Consider the following 22,083-nt stretch of genomic DNA (forward strand, 5'->3'; position numbering starts at 1 on the left):
GGTGACTTAATTGAAACATATAAGATCCTGAGGGGTCTTGCCAGGGTGGATGTGGAGAGGATGTTTCCCCTTGTGGGAGAATCGAGAACTAGGGGTCACTATTTAAATATAATGGGTCACCCATTAAAGACAAAGATTGGAAGAATTTTTTTCTCTCAGAGGGCCATGAGTCTTTGTAACTCTCTTCCTCAAAAGGCAGTGGAAGCAAAGTCTTTAAATATTTTTAAGGCACAGATTCTTGATAAGCAATGAGGTAAAAGGTTATCCAGTGTGGGTGGGAATGTGGAGATGAGATTACAACCAGATCAGCCGTGATCTTGTTGGATGGTGGAGCAGGCTCGAGGGGCCGAGTGGCCTACTCCTGCTCCGAATTCGTATGTTCCTATGTTACATTTGGCATCAGTGCACCAGGGTTAGGAAGAAGAAAAATCAGCCAGAGTTCCTGCCTTCTCATTTATGTTTCAAAACCTTTGCTGAAAAGTGCAGCTATGTAGACACTAGTATGACGACTGGATTTGGCTGTGATTCCCTTCAGGGGTAAATACCTTCCAACACTTGCTGTAACTGCCTACATATGAAGCTTAACTATTTGGTGATATACTGAAAGATAACAGGCATCCCCAGAACCACACCCCATTGTGAGTTGGCACTTTCAGGAGGGTTGGGGAAATGCCTTTCAAAGCCTTCATAAAGCATGAACTGTTCTTTTTTCTAACTTTACGGGTATCAGTTGTTCAGCCATAGTCATTCATATTGAATAATAAAAACTGAATCAGAAAAGACAAACCAACCACATGAAAAGAGATAAGAGTGCTTTAAGAAAATAGAGTCCAGAAAAAGATAGTGACCTGCAAGCAAGAAACCAAGAATAAATTCATTTGAAATCAACAGCAGATGTTATGACTTTATTTGTTTCATTCATGTGGCATTTTGTTTTTGTTTTTCCTTTATCCTGCCATCCTTTCCTCTTCTCATGGCGAGGTTGGGAGGTGACAATGCGGGGGTTAAATTGGATAGCGCCTGAGATCAGGTGGGGGACTGTGATGCACGATGAAATCCCGCCTGTTCAATGAGAGACAAGTGGCATGCAAACTTTGTGCTGCCTGCTAATTACAATGATTGGGTCATGCAGCCCAGCACTGAGTGCACTGCGGCCAGCTACTGCTGTACTTCTACTGCTACCTCTTGCTGAGATCAGCTAGTAAAGGCCTGCTACCCAACCCAAACTCGACGGGACCCAATGACATGTGTCGGGTTTGGGTTGGGTTAGGTCACACTTCCGGGTCCGGCATTCGGGCTCAGGTCGGGTCTCATTTGCAGACCCGAGCAGGCCTTTATCAGCTGGTGCAGTACAAAACAGTTGAGTGGCTGAACGACTCAGCAGGGGGACCAAGTTTATGTGAGACGAGCATCACTTATAGCTAGCCTGCACTTCTTAAAGCCAGATTGCACCTCTTAAAGGCTTGAAGTGGTGACAGAAGAGAGCCCCTGGATCTGGATAAAAGTTCCAAAAGAAGTTTACTGAACTCGCATCAGTGGTCAAGGTCAGTGAATGCATCTCACACATTCCATTTCCCACCTACTGCACCACTAGCTTCACTCACTGTTCCATTCACCACAGCCCCTTAATTCACCTATTAACATTCACGATCAACTACAACTTATACCTCACATCAACTCTCAATCATCAGTAAAGTGATGAAATGTGTCATCGATAGTGCTATCAAGCGGCACTTGCTTAGCAATAACCTGCTCAGTGATGCTCAGTTTGGGTTCTGCCAGGTCCACTCGGCTCCTGACCTCATTATAGCCTTGGTTCAAATATGGACTAAAGAGCTGAACTGAAGAGGTGAGGTGAGAGTTACTGCCCTTGACATCAAGGCAGTATTTGACCGAGCATGGCATCAAGGAACCCTAGCAAAACTGAAGTCAATGGGATTCAGGGAGAAAACACTCCGCTGGTTGGAGTCATACCTAGCGTAAAGGAAGATGGTTGTGGTTGTTGGAGGTCAATCATCTCAGCTCCAGGACATGACTGCAGGAGTTCCTCAGGGTAGTGTCCTAGGCCCGACCAAATTCAGCTGCTTCATCGATGACCTTCCTTCAATCATAAGGTCAGAAGTGAGGATGTTCGCTGATGATTGGGCAATGTTCAGCATCATTCTCGCCTTCTCAGATACTGAAGCAGTCCGTGTAGAAATGCAGCAAGACCTGTACAATATCCAGGCTTGGGTTGATAAGTGGCAAGTAGCATTCACGCCACACAATTGCCAGGCAATGACCATCTCCAACAACAGAGAATATAACCATCTCCCCTTGACATTCAACAGCATTACCATCGCTGAATCCCCCACTATCAACATCCTAGGGGTTACCATTGACCAGAAACTGAACTGGAGTAGCCATATAAATACCGTGGCTACAAGAGCAGGTCAGAGGCTAGGAATCCTGGGGCGAGTAACTCACCTCCTGACTCCCCAAAACCTGTCCACCATCTACAAGGCACAAGTCAGGAGTGTGATGGAATACTCTCCACTTGCCTGGATGGGTGCAGCTCCAACAACACTCAAGAAGCTTGACACCATCCAGGAAAAAGCAGCCCACAAACATTCACTCCCTCCACCACTGACGCACAGTGGCAGCAGTGTGTACCATCTACAAGATGCATTGCACCAACGCACCAAGGCTCCTTAGAGAACACCTTCCAAACTCACGACCTCTACCAACTAGAAGGACAATGGCAGCAAATGCATAGGAATACCACCACCTGCAATTTCCCCTCCAAGTCACACACCATCCTGACTTGGAACTATATCGTTGTTCCTTTACTGTCGCTGGGTCAAAATCCTGGAATTCCTTTCCTAACAGCATTGTGGGTGTACCAACTCACATGGACTGCAGCGGTTCAAGAAGGCAGCTCATCACCAACTTCTCAAGTGCAATTAGAGATGGGCAATAAATGCTGGTCTAGCCAGCAATGCCCACATCCCGTGAATGAATAAAAACATTCATTCATAACCTCACCTCTCTCTTACACACTTAGCACAGTTGCAAGCTGCACATTCACATCTCACAGTCTGCCGACACTGCACAGCTATTCAACTGTGACAGGCACATCACCCAAACATATTGCACCACACTGATTGACACACTTCCCTTTCCCTTGCAGGCCAAAGTGGTCCAGAATAGATGCTCGGAGCAGCAAACTGGTGGGGGGTGGCAGGTGGGGCAGGCGTGGCTGCATGTCCTCATCACCTTTGAGGAGACAGTGCTGGAAATAACTGGAACAGCAGAACTGAGGCAGTAGCCAATGCTGGGGCTGGAACCATTGATGATGATGGTATATTCCTGCCCAATCCACCTTCTCACATCCCACTTTATCCTCATCCCACAATCTGCTCTGACATACAATCTGCAGATGGGGTATGCATGCAACTCTTGCTTTGCCCCCAACGCATCCCTCAACCCAACCTTGTCTTTGTGTCTTTCTGCTTTCAGATACCTAAGAATTGTCACTTGGCCAGGCAGTGGTTTGGGAGGCTGAGGGGCGAGAGGGAGAAGAGACTGATGAAGAAGAAACACTATCACTCCCTCAGACACTTCCAGCCAGCAGCTCAGGTACTTTAGAGGGTAGCACAGAGGTCAGATCTGAATGTGGTGAGTCACCAGGCACTTGTGGCCTGCATGGCCGTGTCTCAGCTTCCATTGCAGCACAAGCAGAAGCCGCCCAATGACTGAGTGCTGCAGTGGAAACTCAGACTGAGGTCATGAAATCTCAGCTTGTGGCCAGGCAGGTTCAGACTGCTTCCATCATGGTTGCGGATACCAGTGCTCAAAGGGGCTTGTCGGGTCTTAGAGAACTCAAGCAATCTTTCCTCAAGCAGCTTACTCTGATTGCTAAAGTGATGCCCCAGGGGAGTGGCAGTGACTCTGTGGATGGCAGCATTCATGCTCCCACCACTGCCTCCACCAGTACCTTAGCTGTTGCCTGTCAGCCAGCCAGCCAGCCCAGACTGCTGCTGCCCATGCCCAAGGTGGTACAATCCAGTGTCAGGCCTTCTGAGGCCAGAGCTGCTCAAGGGCATTCTGCAAGATCATTCTACAGTTACCTCCAACAGCCGTCCACCAGCCCTGCTGCAGCCACTGGGTTAGCACTGTGTAGGAACACTGGGCCAGGCAAAGGCACAGTCGAGACAAGCACTAAGGGAATGCACTAAGCAGTGATTAGTTGAGTTTTGTATAGATTATTGGATAAAGTTGGTATGGAATGGTTGTTCTGTGGTGGTTTTTATTTCAGGAATGTGGCCAAGAGGACGCTGTGATGGTTAAGAACAGAGGGTGTGGGACTGTTGGACAATCTGGATCTGAGGATGGATTCCTGGGAATCAGAGTTGAATTAGGCACTCACAAATAGCTTGTCCAGAATGTGGATTTGCCAGCTGACTCGTTCCTTCCTATTCCTTTCCCTCCTCTTTCTAAGGCTGTTGCCAAATCCGCGATGGAAAGGGCTGTGCCCTTGTGATTGCCAGGTGGTGCAGAATGCAGCATACCACCATGAATCAGGACATCCAGTCATGACAGTGAAACCTTTGCTTCAGCACCCCAATCATCTACTCAATGATGTTTCTTGTGGCAGCATTGCTCTCATTATATATGTATTGACTGTCAGTAAATATGTTGAGGAGGGGAGTTATCAGCCAGGTGTAAAGCAGGTAGTCCTTGTTGCCTCTAGTTTGAAGTGGTGGCTGAAAGTTCACTGGAACAGCGGACTGGCTCAGGAGGAATGCATCATGATTGCTGCCAGGATAGCAGTCGCCAGCATGATGTGCTGATCATCGTCACCCACCAACTGCACATTCAGTGAGTGACAACCTTTGCGGTTTCAGTACATCTCGCCATTGAGATGTGGCGCCCGCAAAACCATGTGTGTGCAGTTGTTGACATCCTGCACTGGGAGGAAGCCTGCTATCCTGGCAAAGCCACATGCATGCTTCACCTTTTCAGGGAGAATCCAATGAAATCCCCTCTCCTGGCAGGCACAGTGTCTATCATCTCACTGATGCAGCAATGGATGATGAACTGGGAGATGTTAACTATGCCACTTGTTCCAGATTGAAAGGTTCCAAAAGTGTAGAAATTGAGGGCCATAGTCACTTTCACTGCCACTGGTAGCACCATCCTGAAGTGACTCTGAGGCTGCAGGCCTGGTTCTAAGATCGGGCAGAGTTCGTAAAGCACCTTTGTGAATTGCAGATGACACACACATTGCTCTTGGCTTATGTGAAGGCAAGAAAAGTGCCCCCAGAAGGCCCTAGGTGGATAAGCTCTCCTGCTGAGATCTCTTCTCCCCCTTCTCCTTCACCCTCTGTGAGTAACTTGCCTTCGTTTTTGCTGCCTCTGCACTATCTCCCACTTGTGCTGTAGCCCAAGGGGGATTGTTCCAAGACTGGGAGTAAGTGGTGTGACCAGAGCCCTTGCAGTGACAATCAATGCCATCATGTGCAGTACCACTCCTTGCAGTCTTCACCAACTGTAAGCAACTTGTCTAAACATCCAGTACTTCTGAAAATTCAAACAGAGCCTGTAGAAATTAATAAACAACTAACCTGCAAATTGTACTCTTAGTGGGGGTCCTTCCTGCTGCTGAACGCATGTTCAGCTGTGAGTGTTTAAGTGAAGGCATTAACTAGTGTGGCAAGGTTCAACATGACAGTGCTGGCGTTAGATGTTGACTGACATCATGATCTGCCTACTCTGCATACCTTGGGAACAAGTTTGTCGTGCCCACACTCATGCCCTAACCAAGATGGTGTTCAACGTGGATCACACTATAAGTGGGCGGAAGTGACACAGATGTCATTTTGCTACTAAACTGGCAACCATAGTGCAGAAACTCTTGGCACTATGGAGCTGACTTTTGTAGCCACTGATTCGTTATCTTGATAGGATCATGGTTCAGTTCCTCACCTAAATGATTTTTCTTCTAATATTAGCCCACATAGTGCATGTCTGCATCCAATTTGTGTAAGGAGTGTATCACGGTTGAACCTGCCTTCCCTCACAAATCGGCTGAGTAATCTTAAAGACACACACATCCATGCTGAGTTATTCATCAATCCATTGTCCTTGATGGTCATTATAAATCAGTAATTCTCCATTTATAAATGTACTTTTCAACGACTGCTTCAGAACACACCCTGGCCAGCTTCATGAACACAGACATTTCCATGTTCAGAAGGATAGAGGGAAGGAAATGTACATGAAATCCTTCACTAAACAAGCTCCATTAGCACACCCTTTATGCTTACTGGAAGCTTTCATGCCATGCCAACTTGTTTTGTTGATAATTTTCTTTAATCCACTGACTAGAGAGCTGAATTTATATTTTTTTAAATAAATTTTAAAAAGAACAGATAAAACATGACTTTACCAGCAGCTTAAGATGGTTATCTAATTTGCAACACTGTATCCTACATTGCAAGGTCTCTGAGGAGGGAGACAAAATGTCTGCTCATCCCAGCAAGAACCAAGACCCAGGAAGTTTAAGGGAGTTTAAGGGAACTGCTGTTCTTTTTCTTTTCACAAGAATACTGATAACTACGATACGTGAATCAATGTGTGACTGTCATGTGACAAGCCCCTCCCCATGTGGTGTTAAGCTTGTGTTTTTCTGTAGCAGCAAGGAGAAACATCTGGACTCTGACACGTGCTGACCCAAGTGGGGGGTCCCTCTCTCTCTCCAATCCAGCTTGAAAGCTTCAAATCCTGCCTGTTGACTGACCAGCTTTGAATACTCTGGCTACAATCAGAAGCCCTGCTGGAGGAAATCATCTGTATCACTGTCTCCAAGCAACACACCAAACCAGTCTTCTACCTCTTCAAACTAAAAGCCTCAGGACCATCGAATTCAGCTAGAGGCCAGCCAAATCACCAATTTCCACACACTGTATCTGCTTTTTTCTAGGAATTCTAACTCAACCAATCTACTTTCCTCCACTCTGTAACCTATTTTTATGCATATAAATTTATAGTGTGTGTATGTGTGTGAATGAAAGTTGGTGCATAGTTTTTATTTTCTTTTGTTCGGTTTAGGTACAATAAAATTATGCTCGTTCGTCGTTAAACTCCAGAAAACCTGTCTGATTGGTTCTTGTTATGAGCACAGCAAGTAAGTAATCAAACACATACTGAATTGGCCAGTACATCCACTTTAAGAAAGAATAAAACCTGTTGTGGTCAAACAAAGAGAGGGAAAAGAAAGAAGCCCTTCAACCCCTGCTAACTTGACCATAATAGTCATGACAAACCCCAGGACCATTCGAGCAGACACATGAGGAACTTCACATTGTCCTCCCCCTTCTCCATCTTTTAAGATCCCCGTCCTTAAATAAATCTGGGATAATTTCTCTGGCCAAACTCTGCAGGGGGTTACTCAAGGTCTGGAGTACATACAGCCCATAAGCATGGAATTACCAACTTTGGTTAAGCATATTGTTCTGTCGCCTTGAACCACCCTGCCACCATTGGTCTGTCCTCCAGGCCCACTACCATTCCACAGCCAATTGGAAAGGGAACTGACTCGTTGGGTGGAATCTTCCCAGCCCCGTGGTGTCTCTTTATGGTCTCGACATTCACCCGGTTCCAGCCTGACATCCCCATGCCAAATAATAATGACACAGCCCCTACTGTATCCTCCTTTCCTACGTTATAACAGTGACTACACTTCAAAGTACTTCAGTGGTTGTAAAGCACTTTGAGATGTCTAGTATTCATGAGAAGTGCTATATAAATGCAAGTTTTTTGTTTACTTCGACTGGACTGATCTAACCCCACCCCGCTTCTGCTGTTGACCATCTTCCTTGGTCCATTAGGGGACCCATAACTTCTCAATGTATTCGGGTTTTTAAATTACAGAAGTTGTCCAAGAAAGTGGTTTCCTTTCTTACTTTAATCTCCATCCCCTGATAATCCTGCAGGAAAGTAAAACATTCATAAGTAACACTTCAACTTGCAGGACCAATAGGCATGTCTCATTTCATAAGAGTCTCTTCAGAGCTAGTTTGCGTTCAGTTAATAAATGCAGTTTCTAGACAGCACACAGAAAAAATACTAAACCGATTGCTGATGTGGTATAATTGCCTGGAGTAATGTTTATTGACATAATCATCATAAATGTACAATGAAAGAATTTCAAAATAATTTCCTTCATACAGGAAATTAAATATTACACAAAATCTTCATATGTTACTTTCTCCTTCACTTTCTAGCAGGATTCGTCGTATTTGGTATTCAAGTGGTTTTGACAAAATCAGGCATATTGCTTTCACTAAAACCAAAGATGCATATAAACAAGTAATAACTATGGCCATTTGACTAAGTCACTCCTGGGCACAGGCAATGATTTATGAGCATTCTATCTGCAATTATTTGTTTAAAAGATCTTAAAAACAAACAAAAATATTTTAATGTTTTGCATAAAATAGAATTTAAATAAAAATTTTAATACACAGTAATATCTCAATACATAGAATCATAGATTCTTACAGCACATGAAGGGGCCATTCACCCCATCCAATTAGTCCCACTCCCACCACTATTTACAGAGAGCCCTGCAAATTTCTTCTTTTCAAGTATATATGTAATTCCATTTTAAAAGTTACTATTCAATCTGCTTCCATCATCCTTTCAGGAGCAGTAACAATTACATAGAGATAACAAACTATTACCATCAGAATTTACTGGCACCAACTGCTCAACATACCTAAGTCTTGAAATTATGGGACAATATTAGCATAATGTGTTTATATTCCATTAAATTATTTGCGCTTTCAAAGGAAATTTTAATCTATTTGAAATAAGCAGATTAATACCTGCATTAAAATACCAAAATAATGAAAAGAATGTAGTATAAAATAACCCACAGTCATTTCTAGGATATAATTAGTGACCGGTAATTGCGATTCAGTGTTTTCCTAAACATTTTTTTCGATTATTTGTATGTAATTAATTGCTAAGTGTCCACAAAGCATTTCCTGGACACATAATAGCAATATTCTAATTCAGATCTGCTGAACAATATCAAGTAGTCAGTTATGATCAAGGATCCCACCTGAAATATTAACCTTTTCACTTTCAGATACTGCTGTGTTTTCTGTTTTTATTTCAAATTTCCATAATGTGCAGTTTTTCCTTTTATTTCTGCTATTTATGTTATAAAAGTACTGTCTTTCTATTAAAATTAGTGTTGCCAAAAAGCATAGTTTATCATTAGAATAGTAGAAAGCACAATCTTACTATTAGTCTGGGATTAGTAGAAAAGGTGCAATTTTCACCAGGTTTATGACTGGTAGGGTAAAGTCACAGAGGTAGATTGTAGTTTACTAGGGTTGGGTGGATGAATGCACAGGCTATTGTTTTAACAAATATACCAATAAATGCTTTGGTGTTTGGCTTCAAATTGTCATGAGGAAATGTAATGTGATGATAGTATGGGTAGCATCGGATGTCACAGATGAGTCAGTCATGTGTCACCCAGATGACTGTATCTCATAATTGAAGATGCAGTTTCAGATCTTTAATGAATGAATTCAATGATTACATTGATGGAGACTGATTTTATTAGTTGTTTGTATAAATGTATATTTATGACTTTTACTTTATACATCTGGATTATTGAAACTGACAATTAATTAAATATTAATTAATTGCAGAATTATTAACTGTTGAACATGTTTCAGTTGGGTCAGTAAACTTCATATCAGGTCTTTACAAAGTGTTTCTTTGATAAGGTGAACCAAATAACTATAAAGTGCAACAAATCATGAACTCCCATATTCTCTTTAATAAAAGGAAACCACTATGCATCACTGCATTATACCTACTGCCACATGGATCAACGGTAATGGAAAATTATCCACATGTGTAAGAAATCCTAAGACTATGCAGTTGACCTTTGTATCTTCACCACATGTCAGTTCTGACAGATTCTGTCAGTTGAGGTTTGCCATTAATCTAACTTGTTCTTCACTTGTTCAAAAAGCTGCATGACTCTCACCACTGGGACACAGCCTTCTCTTAGAATGGTGATTCCTTCTGAAGAAAGTAAATAATTTCTATTAAAAACAGATTAATCATAGCCAAAATCCATCACAATTAATACTGAAGTGGTCTTTCGAAAGCATTAATAACAGAGAAGTATTGAAAACGTCATACTAAAACTCACATTGTATTTTTAAAAACTCATTCACATATAAAGTCTGATGCTAAGCTAATGCCAGTTATTGGACAAAATCGGGTTACAATAGTACTTCCTCTATGAACCTCATAGTTGTCAACATGAGTTACATCTGGTTGACCTGCACAAGTATTAATAGTACATTCATCAATGTAACAAATGCTATCACTGAAAATTGCTCAGCATTAAATGAAACTGCTTTGTGTGCAGCCAGTCCAATTCCAGCCCCATCTCCTACTTCAACCACCACTATGTTAACATATTATAACTGATATACAATTTAAAGAAATACACACATGCATGAACTTTAGCAGCCAAACCAGTGTAGATGTTCTTGGATACAATCAGGTTAATCAGTAACTAAATGAATATATAATTTATATAATTGTGCAGAACGCTGTAATACCTTCATCAATCTTAGTACAGTTGATGACAGTGGAAGCAACCAATTCATTGGAATTTCCATCACATAGAACACCATCAATTTTGTGCCCAAGGCGCCTGTTGATAAACATAACACATAAATTGTAAAAGGCATCCATTATAAGGTAAAACAACAATTAGTTCAATTGTAATATTTGAATACATACGAGATAACCATGTCATGATGGATGCTATCAGGCTCTCCGCTCGGATTGGCTGAAGTAATGGCTAGTGGCCCAGTCATATTCACGAGATGGGCTGTCACAGTGTGGTCAGGAACACGGATCATGATGCTGTCCTTTGTACCAACACGATCATAGGCAGCGCCAACACCTTTAACAAAGGATACAATCTGATTCCTTAGAATCTAATCTCATTCCCATTCATATTAACTGATACAACTGGCTGTTTGAATAGGGATGAACAGATGCTTCAAACTGTTCTACTGATCACAAGACATACCTAGTTTCCTCAGCCATTCTCCTTTCTTCACAATACAGCTGATCCCTCCAGGGTAGACATGGTTCATAAACTCCCAAAGCAAGGGGCTGAATGGAGGATGCACCGCAGAAAGCTGGTCCAGATTGGAGATACAGATACAGATAGGTTTCTCTGTAGGACGCTCCTAGAAAAGCAAGGACAGCAATCATCCATTAAAAGATTGAAAGGTGCACTTTGTGGCAAATGATATTAATGGGAAGAATAAAAAAAACTGCAAGACTCACGTCTGAATGTACAGTATTTATGCCTTACTGGTTTTGACATCCTTACCTTTATGTTGTAGATACTTTCAATAGCCTCTGGGTGTTTACAGGAAGCTGCTAGAGCATACACAGTATCGGTTGGGATTCCGCACACATGCCCAGAATCTAAGATCTTTGCAATAGTTTGTAGACCACTAGTTTGCCGTGAAGAAGCAATGGGACAAGGCAAAGAGGCTTGATCTTTCTGTTCGTTTGTTCCTGCCTGCGATTTGTAAATAAAAAGTATAAGATATTTCAGAAAATATTTTGATTTCAATTGATGTTATTAAAATTAAAATAATCCTTTAGGATTTTCTAAAATGAATCATCAGGTCTAGATTGCACTGTTCAGAATTCAAATAAAATGTATGTTACAGAACAAAGTAGATTTTATAGTCAAGATGTTTATGCAGGTTTTTCTGTTCATGAAACAAGCTTCAATATTGTTTGGATTTACATATATGAGTAGAACCTTTTCACACTGTCCGTTGTTTAATGAATGGACAAGACATTTGTGAACAAAAACCAGAAATTATGTGGAGCATTAGAAAGCTTTAGGAGTTTGGATGACATCCCAAAGCATAAATGGTGTACTTTCGCAGTTTGTAAACTATCAAGAATGTTAAATACATGTATATGATCCCAGGTAGTTTTCTCTTTAACTAGTGGGCCTCTGTGGTGTTGTGCACAGAAACTCAGATGATGGGGCATTTCATAATGACAGCAGCATTATACCACGCAATACACTTTGTTGCTAAAGTGCTGCTGTGTTTAACTGCCTCCCCATTTAAGATTGTGAAATTGAACTACTTTAAGTCAATAGGTCAACCAGAATTTAATTCCTATTTGATGACTGAAGTTTGCAAAGTTGCAGGTGCTTGGAAATTTTCAACTCCATGTAAAGATAAAAATGCATCAAATGGTTATTTTAAAATATTTTTGACAGACTGTGTGATATCGGAAGTATAATGAATTCTATCAAAACACATATGTAAAATAATGTATAATGTTGGCATTCTTTCACTGTTAGACCTCGCATTATAAACGCCATTCCTTTCAAAAGATGTTTATGATGCTAGACCAGCAAATTTTACGAGGAAATAAAAATATGCGAGCTTATCACATTACAGGAAGAGAGTGCTTTGCTCCTTACAAAGTGCCTGCACATTTATAGTATTAGTAAAATTTTTATATCTTTATGCACATTCCCATGTCCACATTTATAATGGAAACTGCCTCTGTAAACTTGTCACACTGTAATCATGTCCTCCTGCCAGTGGTGCCATTTTGTTTCCCAACTCCTCAGCTTGCACTGCACAGGAACTCCTGTGTTTCAAGCAACTTAACTGTTTCACTTCCCAAACTGTAGTAAGTTGTGCTATTTAAATATAGGCAACAATATAAAATTAAAATATACAAAAATGAGAACAGAATGTATGACTTTAAAATAGGGGCCTGAATTACACCTACATGCCCTGGTCCAATTATGCTGTTTTGTAATCCTGTTTCAACTAAAGACCAAACTTAGCTTTGATGTCTAGTGTGCAATACATTGAAAAATGATTAATATTAGAAGCAAATATATATCATATAGCATTTACCTTGAAGAGAGAGTCACCCAGAGGAATTAGTTGTTTTCCAAACATGTGGTTGGCAAAAGAGGCAATTGCTCCATAAACACAGACAAAACTGAACAAAGCCAGCATCACACCTGTGGGGTTAACAATGGAGAGAAATAGTCTTTCGTGCTTATGTGGCTATAAAATAGACATTTTTTTGGAAATTAAAAATAACTTGAACTAATGATTGACCTTCCAAAGGAAGAGGCAGTCGCTCTAGGGTGAAGAGTAGAAAGCAGATGATTATCACTTCCATGATAACTGTGACTACGAGTAGCACTATATTAATATAAATGGCTGTGGGAGAGAGCACACAATAAATTAATTCCTCATTGATTCCAGGTATTGAAATACACAAACTGAGCAGAATTGCAATTAAAACACTCACCCAAGATAACTAGAAACATGTTGACTATAAGGAAAGCTATGGCTCCTGCAGTGAATCCACCATCAGAACTAGGATCAATATTTAACAAATGACCTGTATAAAACACATATTTAATGAAACTTGTTACAGACAAACATGAATATAAGCACACAATATTACTGTCAATACAAAGACTAATTTGAGTAATTACTTATGGGCAAGAATTTAGAGTGAAGATATTGTGACCAGAAATGGTCAATGGAAATTTCCAGTCTACTGAGAAATGATTGAAAGTTGGAATTTTCTGAGAGATGCTTTAGTGTGAAATTTTAATACACATTTAACAACTTCCTCCCTTTGCTATTTTATGAGTTGTTAATCTATGTTAACATGACTTAATATAATGAGTTGTTATAGTGAAGAGAAATGTAAGATATAAGTCGTGAAGCATTTATAACATTTCCAGGATAAAGAATGAAATGCTCATTCAGATAGCTGTATAGCAGAACGTACAATAGTATAATCCCAAATCACCTCCATTCTTGTACTTGAATCCTGAACACAAAGATAGACCAGGGACTCAGAGATCAGCACACAAGGAATGGTGAGACAATGTTAAGACTTTGTCCATGTATACTTAATATGTTTTCTTACTATATCACAACTGAGAAAAAAAAATTTGCTTTCCAAATCTGAATAATATGCAGTAACATATTTCATAGTTGTATGGCATTGCATTGTTTCTGTTGAATGAGATTTTAATAAGCTAGAAGTATGATGTGTAGAAGTAGAGAATAGATAAATATTAATTTTGGGTTGTATAATCACAAGTGTAAATTTAATCCCCAAATGAACGGGGAGAGTATAGCTCATTCTTTTAACTGTCTATTATTTTAATAGTAAAGGAATATTTTTGTAATAACGGCCATTTTTGCTTTGGATAGATTAACATCATAAATGGTGGACAAAGCTGGTAAGAAGAATAAACAGAACTTTTTTTAATATAAAAGTGTGCAAGCTTAAGAAATATAACTTTTACAAAAACAATAAAAAACTGTATATACACTAAAATCTCAGTTACAAAAGTACTTTCATTATATATAGATACATACAGATATTTTCTATCAATAGAAGATTGCTTGTTCATGGTAATACTGCACTGACAAATATACCTGCAAATCGAAGCCAGGTCCAAGCTGCCCAGATAGCTGCATAGAAGAAGGGTAATACAGAGCCAAAACGCCTTCCTCCTCGGACTTGAATCCTGGATACATAGAGTTGGATCACAGTTCCAGGAATCAGCACCCAGGGAATAGTAAGATGAGCTTGGGCATGGTCCAAATTTGCACTCTGGATGGCAGACAGGGCTGCCAGTCCATTGCAGATGTAGAAGAGGGCATCTGGAAGCTGCACAGTAGTAAACGATGGGAGCTCCTCAGCTTTGGTGAATCTTTGTTTTAGGGAAAATAGAACATTCTGAAATGTTTTTGAAGAGAGGAGTTGAGTTCCAATAGGAATCAGTGCCTTTTCTGCTATGGAGTTGATTAGGCTGGCAAATGTTACGTAAAGTGACAGGGCTGTATACATAGAGCAAACTGCCCCAAAAAATCTGTAATATGATACACTGCTGATCTGAGGAATGGTGGAGATGGTGAGAAGACCAAAAAAGCCATTATGGATTATTTCCAGTTTGTTTCTATTGAGAGACATCAGACACAAAATCAAAGCCGTGACCAAGAAAAACCAGTCTCCTGTCATCCTGGCTCTGCTGCTATCTAAATTATGAATATTTATGAGGACAGTTAAAATGAACTCCTCCCAAGACTTCACAAGCCAATACATACTATGGACACCAAATTTAGTAGCAAAGTAGACATCACTACGCAGGTAACCATAGTAGCTGGCACAAAGCTGCACGATAGAAATGATGCTGACCCACACAGCTCCCACATAAAATGATTTCATGTATCCAAAGCAGTAAAAAGCAAAGATGAAGGGAGAAATCACACTGCACAAGTTACCAAGGGCCATTGGCTCAGCATATTTGGTGTTCTTCTTCTTCTCTTCGCCAATAGTCTTAGAAGATGATTTGTTAGCTGCTCCAAGAAGCAGCACATTGAATAATGCATTGCCAAACCCTGGAAGGATGTATCTCTGGGTGACTCCCTTTAAAAGCAGGGCAGTGGCTCCATAAAGCCCAAAGCCAACTATCACTAGTTCAAAGATTCCAGATAGTATTAAAGCCCATTGGCTAAAGAGACCAACAGCTTCAAAAATGAGTGCAAGTGTAATGGCCCCAAACACAAAAGGCATGATGTAATTAGCTGTAGCTGAACAGAAGGACAAAATAAATGCTACACTGATGTAGGCTACTAGCCCTGCAACAGCTGACTCACTAATAGGAGGTAGGTCCACATTTGAACTATTATTTACAACACTGGTGTCTTTTAGATATGGACTGTTGGAGGTGGCATTAAGAGGGGAGCTTGCTCCCAAAATAATCCGAGTTGCCCCAAAGCTGCTCCACAAAGCTGCGAATGCTATAAAGGCTGTGCCACCAAGATGGTCGTACTTCCTGAAGGACATTAATCCAGCAACAAGTTGTGTCACTCCACCAATCAAGATAAGGTGAACACCTAGAAAACAGACAATGGAATCTTTAATAGCATTGGTTCCTTTGTCAAACATTTTACATCAAATATATGGTCTTCAAACTTGATTCATTCTTGAACACCATAAACTTTAAAAAAGGTCAAAAGGCATTACTTAAAAAAGGGTTTCAGGATCAGGAGATATTTAACAGGAATCTCTCATTCAAAATCTCCTCAGCATTTGTTAAGACTGCGATTTTAGCTTTGTTGAGAAGCTTTCTGCTTTGCAACAACCCTATACTTTCAGTAAAACTCTGGAGTCAGATTCTGACTGACTGCAAAGGGGAACAGTGTGACAACCCCTGGATGAGGCAGTCAATAAGTGCTCGGATTTGACAGCACATGGTGTGTAAATAGTTACAGAGTGCATGTGGGATTTAGAAATTAGTTGGGTCACAGGAGGTCCAAGAAACATTGGAGCAAGATTAACACTGCACTGCAGTTATATCCCATTCAGTGGTATGAGGTTGCTTTCTGCAGAGTCTCTTGATGCTTATTTCAGCAGTCAGATTGGGCCCTGACACCTTTAATGTTAGTGTGAAGAAAAAAACTGCATTGCAATGATGCTAAAGTATAGTAAAGTAGAAAGGCAACTACATCTCAATGTAAAGACCCTTTTATAGACAAAGTCTGAACACAGAAGTCTTTCTAAAAAGAATGTAGTTAATGCCCTGAACATTAATCAATGCGACCTTTTCTATTGTTACTTTATGACACATTCTCTATTCTACTAATTGTAGGGGAGATAAATAGTTAATGGAGTGCAGTTCTGTTTTGGTTCTTATGATCATCCGCCATGACTTTGAACCACTGCAGAAATAGCACAAACATCATGTTCACAATTTTTCTGGGGTTTTGTGGCTCTTCGACCAAAGTTACAATCTGGAGAACTCCTGCAAAAATTTATCCCTAATAAGCACATTATAAAGTACTCTCAGATCCGTGAAACAGATTCTAGGAATATTGTTTATTGCAAATGATATATTATTCTTCCCTTACGTTACATAGCACCTCTGGAATCTAAAACCAATATTTAAATGGCCCTTCTTTTTGAATCCTTCTTTATTTTCCCTATAATAACTGTCATTAATCTGACAGTAAATATAAAGGATGCACTAATATTTGCATATATTCTGATTATTTACTAAACAGATAATATTTCACATCAGTTATGAAATCCAATCATCCTAAACCATTTTCCCTGCGTAATACTATTACAAGACATCTCAAAACTTTTCACATAATTAAAGTTTAGTGACTGTTGTTATGTTAGCAAAATAAGATATTTTATATTGTTGTCTTCCAGTGAGGAGATCACTAACTACAGCTGTAGCACACTACCATATTTTCACTAACCTGCCAAGATGTTTTCAGTTCCATTGGCTGAAACATTTGCATTGACTTGAGCAAAATTCTGCAGAGCTACTAGGAAGGCACTGATTACATTGGCCAATAGCCCCAGGACTCCTGGTTCACTATAAAATACAGCAGCAAAACCTTCTGAGCTAGACATTTTCTTTAAGTCTAGAATAAATGAATAAAGGAATACATGAATTAAACAACATGTATATCAAGAACTAGACATTGTCTTTAAATCTAAGGATTAGGAATGAAATACAAAGCCCGCCAAGAAGTTGACATCTCCATTCTTGACAAAATATATCACACACAAAAAATACCTACGGTTTAGAAATCAGCATAGCAATAATTGATATGACGAGACTGGGTGAACTTATATATAGCATATTAACAATGCATAATACCATATACAGACCCAGTAATATATAGAAACTAAGATATGGTAATAAACAGAAGAGTATCACCCTTCAATGATTTACATGCTTCTGTAAATTTAACAGTATTTGGTGATGTGTTAGCTTGTGATTTTTACTGAACACAAGCTATCTCATCGAAGTGATTTAAATTTGCTTGAACTTGTTTTATCAATATTCTTACCACTGCAAAATACAAAACTGTGATTCAGGTGTGTGAGCATTTTGGCTGTCACTCCAGACCTGAGGCCTTTACTTCTATCTTCTCCCTTTCCTGTCAAACAGCCATGGCATCATTCATTTCTCCCCTTTATGTACCTTGCTCCCCTAATTTCTTCCCCAACCTATCATTTCTCCTCTGCCTTCTTGCTTTCCTACTAGCATCCCTTGAATAAAACCATACTTACACTTTGTGCCACTCTTGGCATTCTCCGAAGAGCCCATCAAGACACCCATTCCTTTCCTTATGAGCAGCAACCACAAATTTTCTATCCTTCAAACTCATTGACTTTTTTCCCAGTACCCCACTGGGGGCTAAACTCACCAACATCCTTTCCATCCCGCTCACCCCACTCACCATTTCCTCCTTAGACTTTGCCTGAGAATCACCAATCACCTTCCCTCTCTTTATGTCCTTCCACAATGTTTGTTCATTTATGAACAAGGCCCTTGTCATTCATGAAATCTGCTGCACTCAAACTGCCACAGTAATGGTGTAGCTCTGATCACCAACTCACAATGTGATCTCTCCCACTGCTCCTTCTACCATTCCTTCTCCTCCTTCGAACACCTCACCTTGTTTCACCTCTCTTTTAAAATCCTTGCTTCCTACTGCCTCCCAAGCCCCACCATGGGTTTCTTCCTGTAATCATTGCCTTCCTTTTCTCCTTGAGCTTTGGTGATTTTCATGTCCATCTCAGTTGCCTTTTCTTCTCTCCTCATGGCACTCCTGTCCTCCATAAACCTTTCCCTCCGTACAAATTTGTCTACCCATATTCAAGGCCATCCTCTTGACCTTTGGCCTCTCTACTCCTATGGTATTGATCCTTCACAAGGCCGTCTCCAACCACCAGCTTGTTTAGCTCATCACCAACATCCCCAATTCCTTCTGAGTCTATTCCTGGAAAGAGATTCCCGTAAGTCACTGCACTTTTAAAATCCAAACTGTCTAGCCTTTGACCTTCCTTCTCCACCCTCTACACTCTCCACTCCATTTACAATGACATCTTGTGCATACTTTGTCCCTTCCCCCACCATTGGCAGCTGCATCTTCAGTCAGCTAGGCACTCTGGTCTGGAATTCCCCCTTAAAACCTCACCATCACCTTTAAAACTCTACACAAGCTCACCTCTTTGACTAAACTATGGGTCATCTTAGAGTGACACAGCACTGAAACAGGCCCTTCAGCCCAACCACCCATTTATACATTAATCCCATATTCCCTACCACATCCCCACAATTCTCCTACTCCCTAACTACACTAGGGGCAATTTACAATGGCCAATTTACCGACAACCTGCAAGTCTTTGGCTATGAGAGCAAACTGGAGCACCCAGCAGAAACCCATGCAGTCACAGGGAGAACTAGCAAACTCCATACAGACAGTATCCAGAAGCGAACCCGGGTCGCTGGAGCGGCGGTTGCATTGCTAACCACTGTGTCGCCCATCTTGCCTAACACTCTTCCATCACTTGGCACCCATTATGAAGAACCTAAGGACATTGATCTATTTTAAAGCCATTACACAATGAAGTTTGTTATAGTTAAAAGAGTATTCTGATGATAGTACTCATTGAAACAATTAGTTCAATCTACTCTGCATTTGGTTTTAATAATCACTCTAATCAGTGCTGTATTACCTAAAACAAAAACAAGAAATGCTGGATTCACCCAGCAGGTCTGGCAGCATCTGTGGAAAGAGAAGCAGAGTTAACGTTTCGGGTCAGTGACCCTTCTTCGGAACTGTATTACCTAAATACTGGTTGTTTTGAAATTTTTCAAAGGAGCTTCAGTAACTGGAGGGTTCAAAGTAGTGAATTTAGCAATAATACAGAACTTACAGGTGATTCGATGGCTTTAGCCGTGTAAATGTGGCGCCATCTACAGACAATGAAGAATGAACAGCATCCACACACGTTTTGTTTAAAAGCAGGTGCTGTCTAACCTGCTAAGGGCTTCCAGAAAAGTTCAGAAATCAGACCATTTCTGGGACCTATTCATGCGGAAGCCCGGAGTCCAGGGAATCTAATTGGGAATAGAACCACTGACTGACAGGAATGGTCTCCCAGAGTGATTTGCTCCACTTACTCTGAGATCTGTGTCAACGCTTGTTTCAGAAGCGGAAAAATTATCCCCATACATTAGATTATATAGTAGATACGTTAGATTTATTTTATCTTTTCCCTGAAATTGTTTAAAGTATCACATCCTTACTGAATCTGATCCAAACATATCTTAGACGAAAAGGTAGTTCGAGTACATTATCATGAACGCATTTCTTATATCGGATTTAAGTTAACACTGTACAATTAATATTAAGGTATATAACGAATTTGAGCTGGCTTGTAAACTCATACTTCGGTTTATTTCTCGGCTGGAGAAATAGCTCGATATCGAAACCACACCGCAGATTTATTTCCCTTTAAATTTTTTAGATTTTTTGGATCACTTGGCTGTTTCTACATTAACAAATAGCATCCTCTAATCGAATGAAAGTTAATGCTGCTTACATGTAATGTCCTTGAAGAGCACCTTCCTCGCTGTTATTTCCAACTATCGTGGCTCCCAGTTTTATAGCAGCTGTCACAGAAAGAGGAAATAGTAGGGATTGCATTCCATAATGTGACCACCTCCTGGAGCGCTTTTACTAACGTTTTTTACACCTCATTATCTCACAGCTAACTTCCTTGTTCGTCATAATTTTAGTGAGCGCCTGTAAATTATTGTGATTAAAATCAAAAAAACACACGAGAAAATTGAAATAAGGAAAAAATATCTTCACTGAGTGATCATTCTTCAGTTGTTTTCAAGTCTTATTCGCAGGTATACTTTTTATCAGAACACTAAGGTTATATTTCCTCCTCTGACGGATTTAAATGATCTGAAAGTCACTATTATAAGCTGTGAAAATGTATGGAGTCTGCGGCATGGGAGACATCCATTAGAAATGCAGAATGTTGCTCTTGCTATCGTTCGGGTCACGAATAGTCCAGCAGTTTGTTACCCGCCTTAATTCGTTCGGAAACCATAACAAAACATTGTTTACAAGACAATAGAAAATGTCTCATCTAATTTTGTTATTGAGTGAGGATATACTTATACATCATAATAAAAGCAAAATACTGCGAATGCTGAAAATCTGAAATAAAAACAGAAAGTGCTAGAAATACTCAGCAGGTCTGGCAGCATCTGTGGAGAGAGAAGCAGAGTTAATTTCAGGTTGTGACCTTTCATCAGAATAGATCATCAGCAGTTCTGTTTCTCTCCATTTATACATGATATTGGGATTATTGAGAACGTCAGGTGACTCCTGCAAGATACTGAAGACCAGGCGAGTTACATACCACTTTTCTTCATTTACATCCTTTACACCAAGCGTGGAGTTTAAACGTTTGCTAATGGGAGGACACAGGAAAAAATGAGCCACAGTTTTTGAGGTCTTTGGAAGCATGAATTAGTAACAGACTATTATGGCTCTTGATTGCAAAACAGTGAGTAATGATGCCTGGATTAGGAACAGAGTATAGCATGGTGGATTCTGAAGCTCTGGAAGGGCAATTTAGAAAAGATAGGAGAATAGATGGCTAATTACAAGGAAGATATATTCCACATAAGCTTCCTAAATTCTGCACCTCTCTGTTGAGTGAATGCTGGAGAGGATATGCCTTCGAGACGCCCATTATACAAATCGTCCCAGCTCTGTCTCCAAAACTAACCATTTTTCAAAGTGGACCATGACGCCAGTACTGAACATCATGCCATTGTTTCCAACCCCATCACTGACCTCATCTCCTCTGACAATCTTCCTTCGATGGCCTCAAACCTCATAGCTTCCAATCCTGCTCAGCCACTTCCACCTCCTTCCCAAGATCCACAATTAGGACTGTCCTGGTAGACCCATTGGGCTGAATTTTGTGTTTTGAACGCTGGTCCTGCCGTCGGGAGCCAAGTCAGACGGAAGGCACAAGGGAGGATGGAGTTGCCAGCTGCACATGATTCAGCAGTGGCCAGCCGTGAACTCTGAGCAATTGTGTGGTCAGAATTGGGCCCGGAGG

At 40.6% G+C, this 22,083-nt stretch overlaps 1 protein-coding gene across 1 annotated transcript; it reads right to left on the reverse strand.

Moving 5' to 3' along the window:
* Window positions 1-9,951: 9,951 nt before the first annotated feature.
* On the reverse strand, window positions 9,952-15,494 carry LOC137377903 (uncharacterized). The gene is made up of 9 exons (XM_068047976.1): window positions 14,559-15,494; window positions 13,408-13,500; window positions 13,212-13,316; window positions 13,002-13,111; window positions 11,429-11,623; window positions 11,120-11,282; window positions 10,825-10,990; window positions 10,641-10,735; window positions 9,952-10,092 (listed from the first exon to the last, which is right to left on the reverse strand). The coding sequence occupies exons 1-9, from the start codon at window positions 15,415-15,417 to the stop codon at window positions 10,007-10,009; spliced, it is 1,872 nt and encodes a 623-aa protein (XP_067904077.1). The 5' UTR covers window positions 15,418-15,494; the 3' UTR covers window positions 9,952-10,006.
* Between the last annotated feature and the right edge of the window lie 6,589 nt (window positions 15,495-22,083).

The sequence above is a fragment of the Heterodontus francisci genome, chromosome 15, assembly GCF_036365525.1.
Source record: "Heterodontus francisci isolate sHetFra1 chromosome 15, sHetFra1.hap1, whole genome shotgun sequence".
Taxonomy (NCBI): Eukaryota; Metazoa; Chordata; class Chondrichthyes; order Heterodontiformes; family Heterodontidae; genus Heterodontus; species Heterodontus francisci.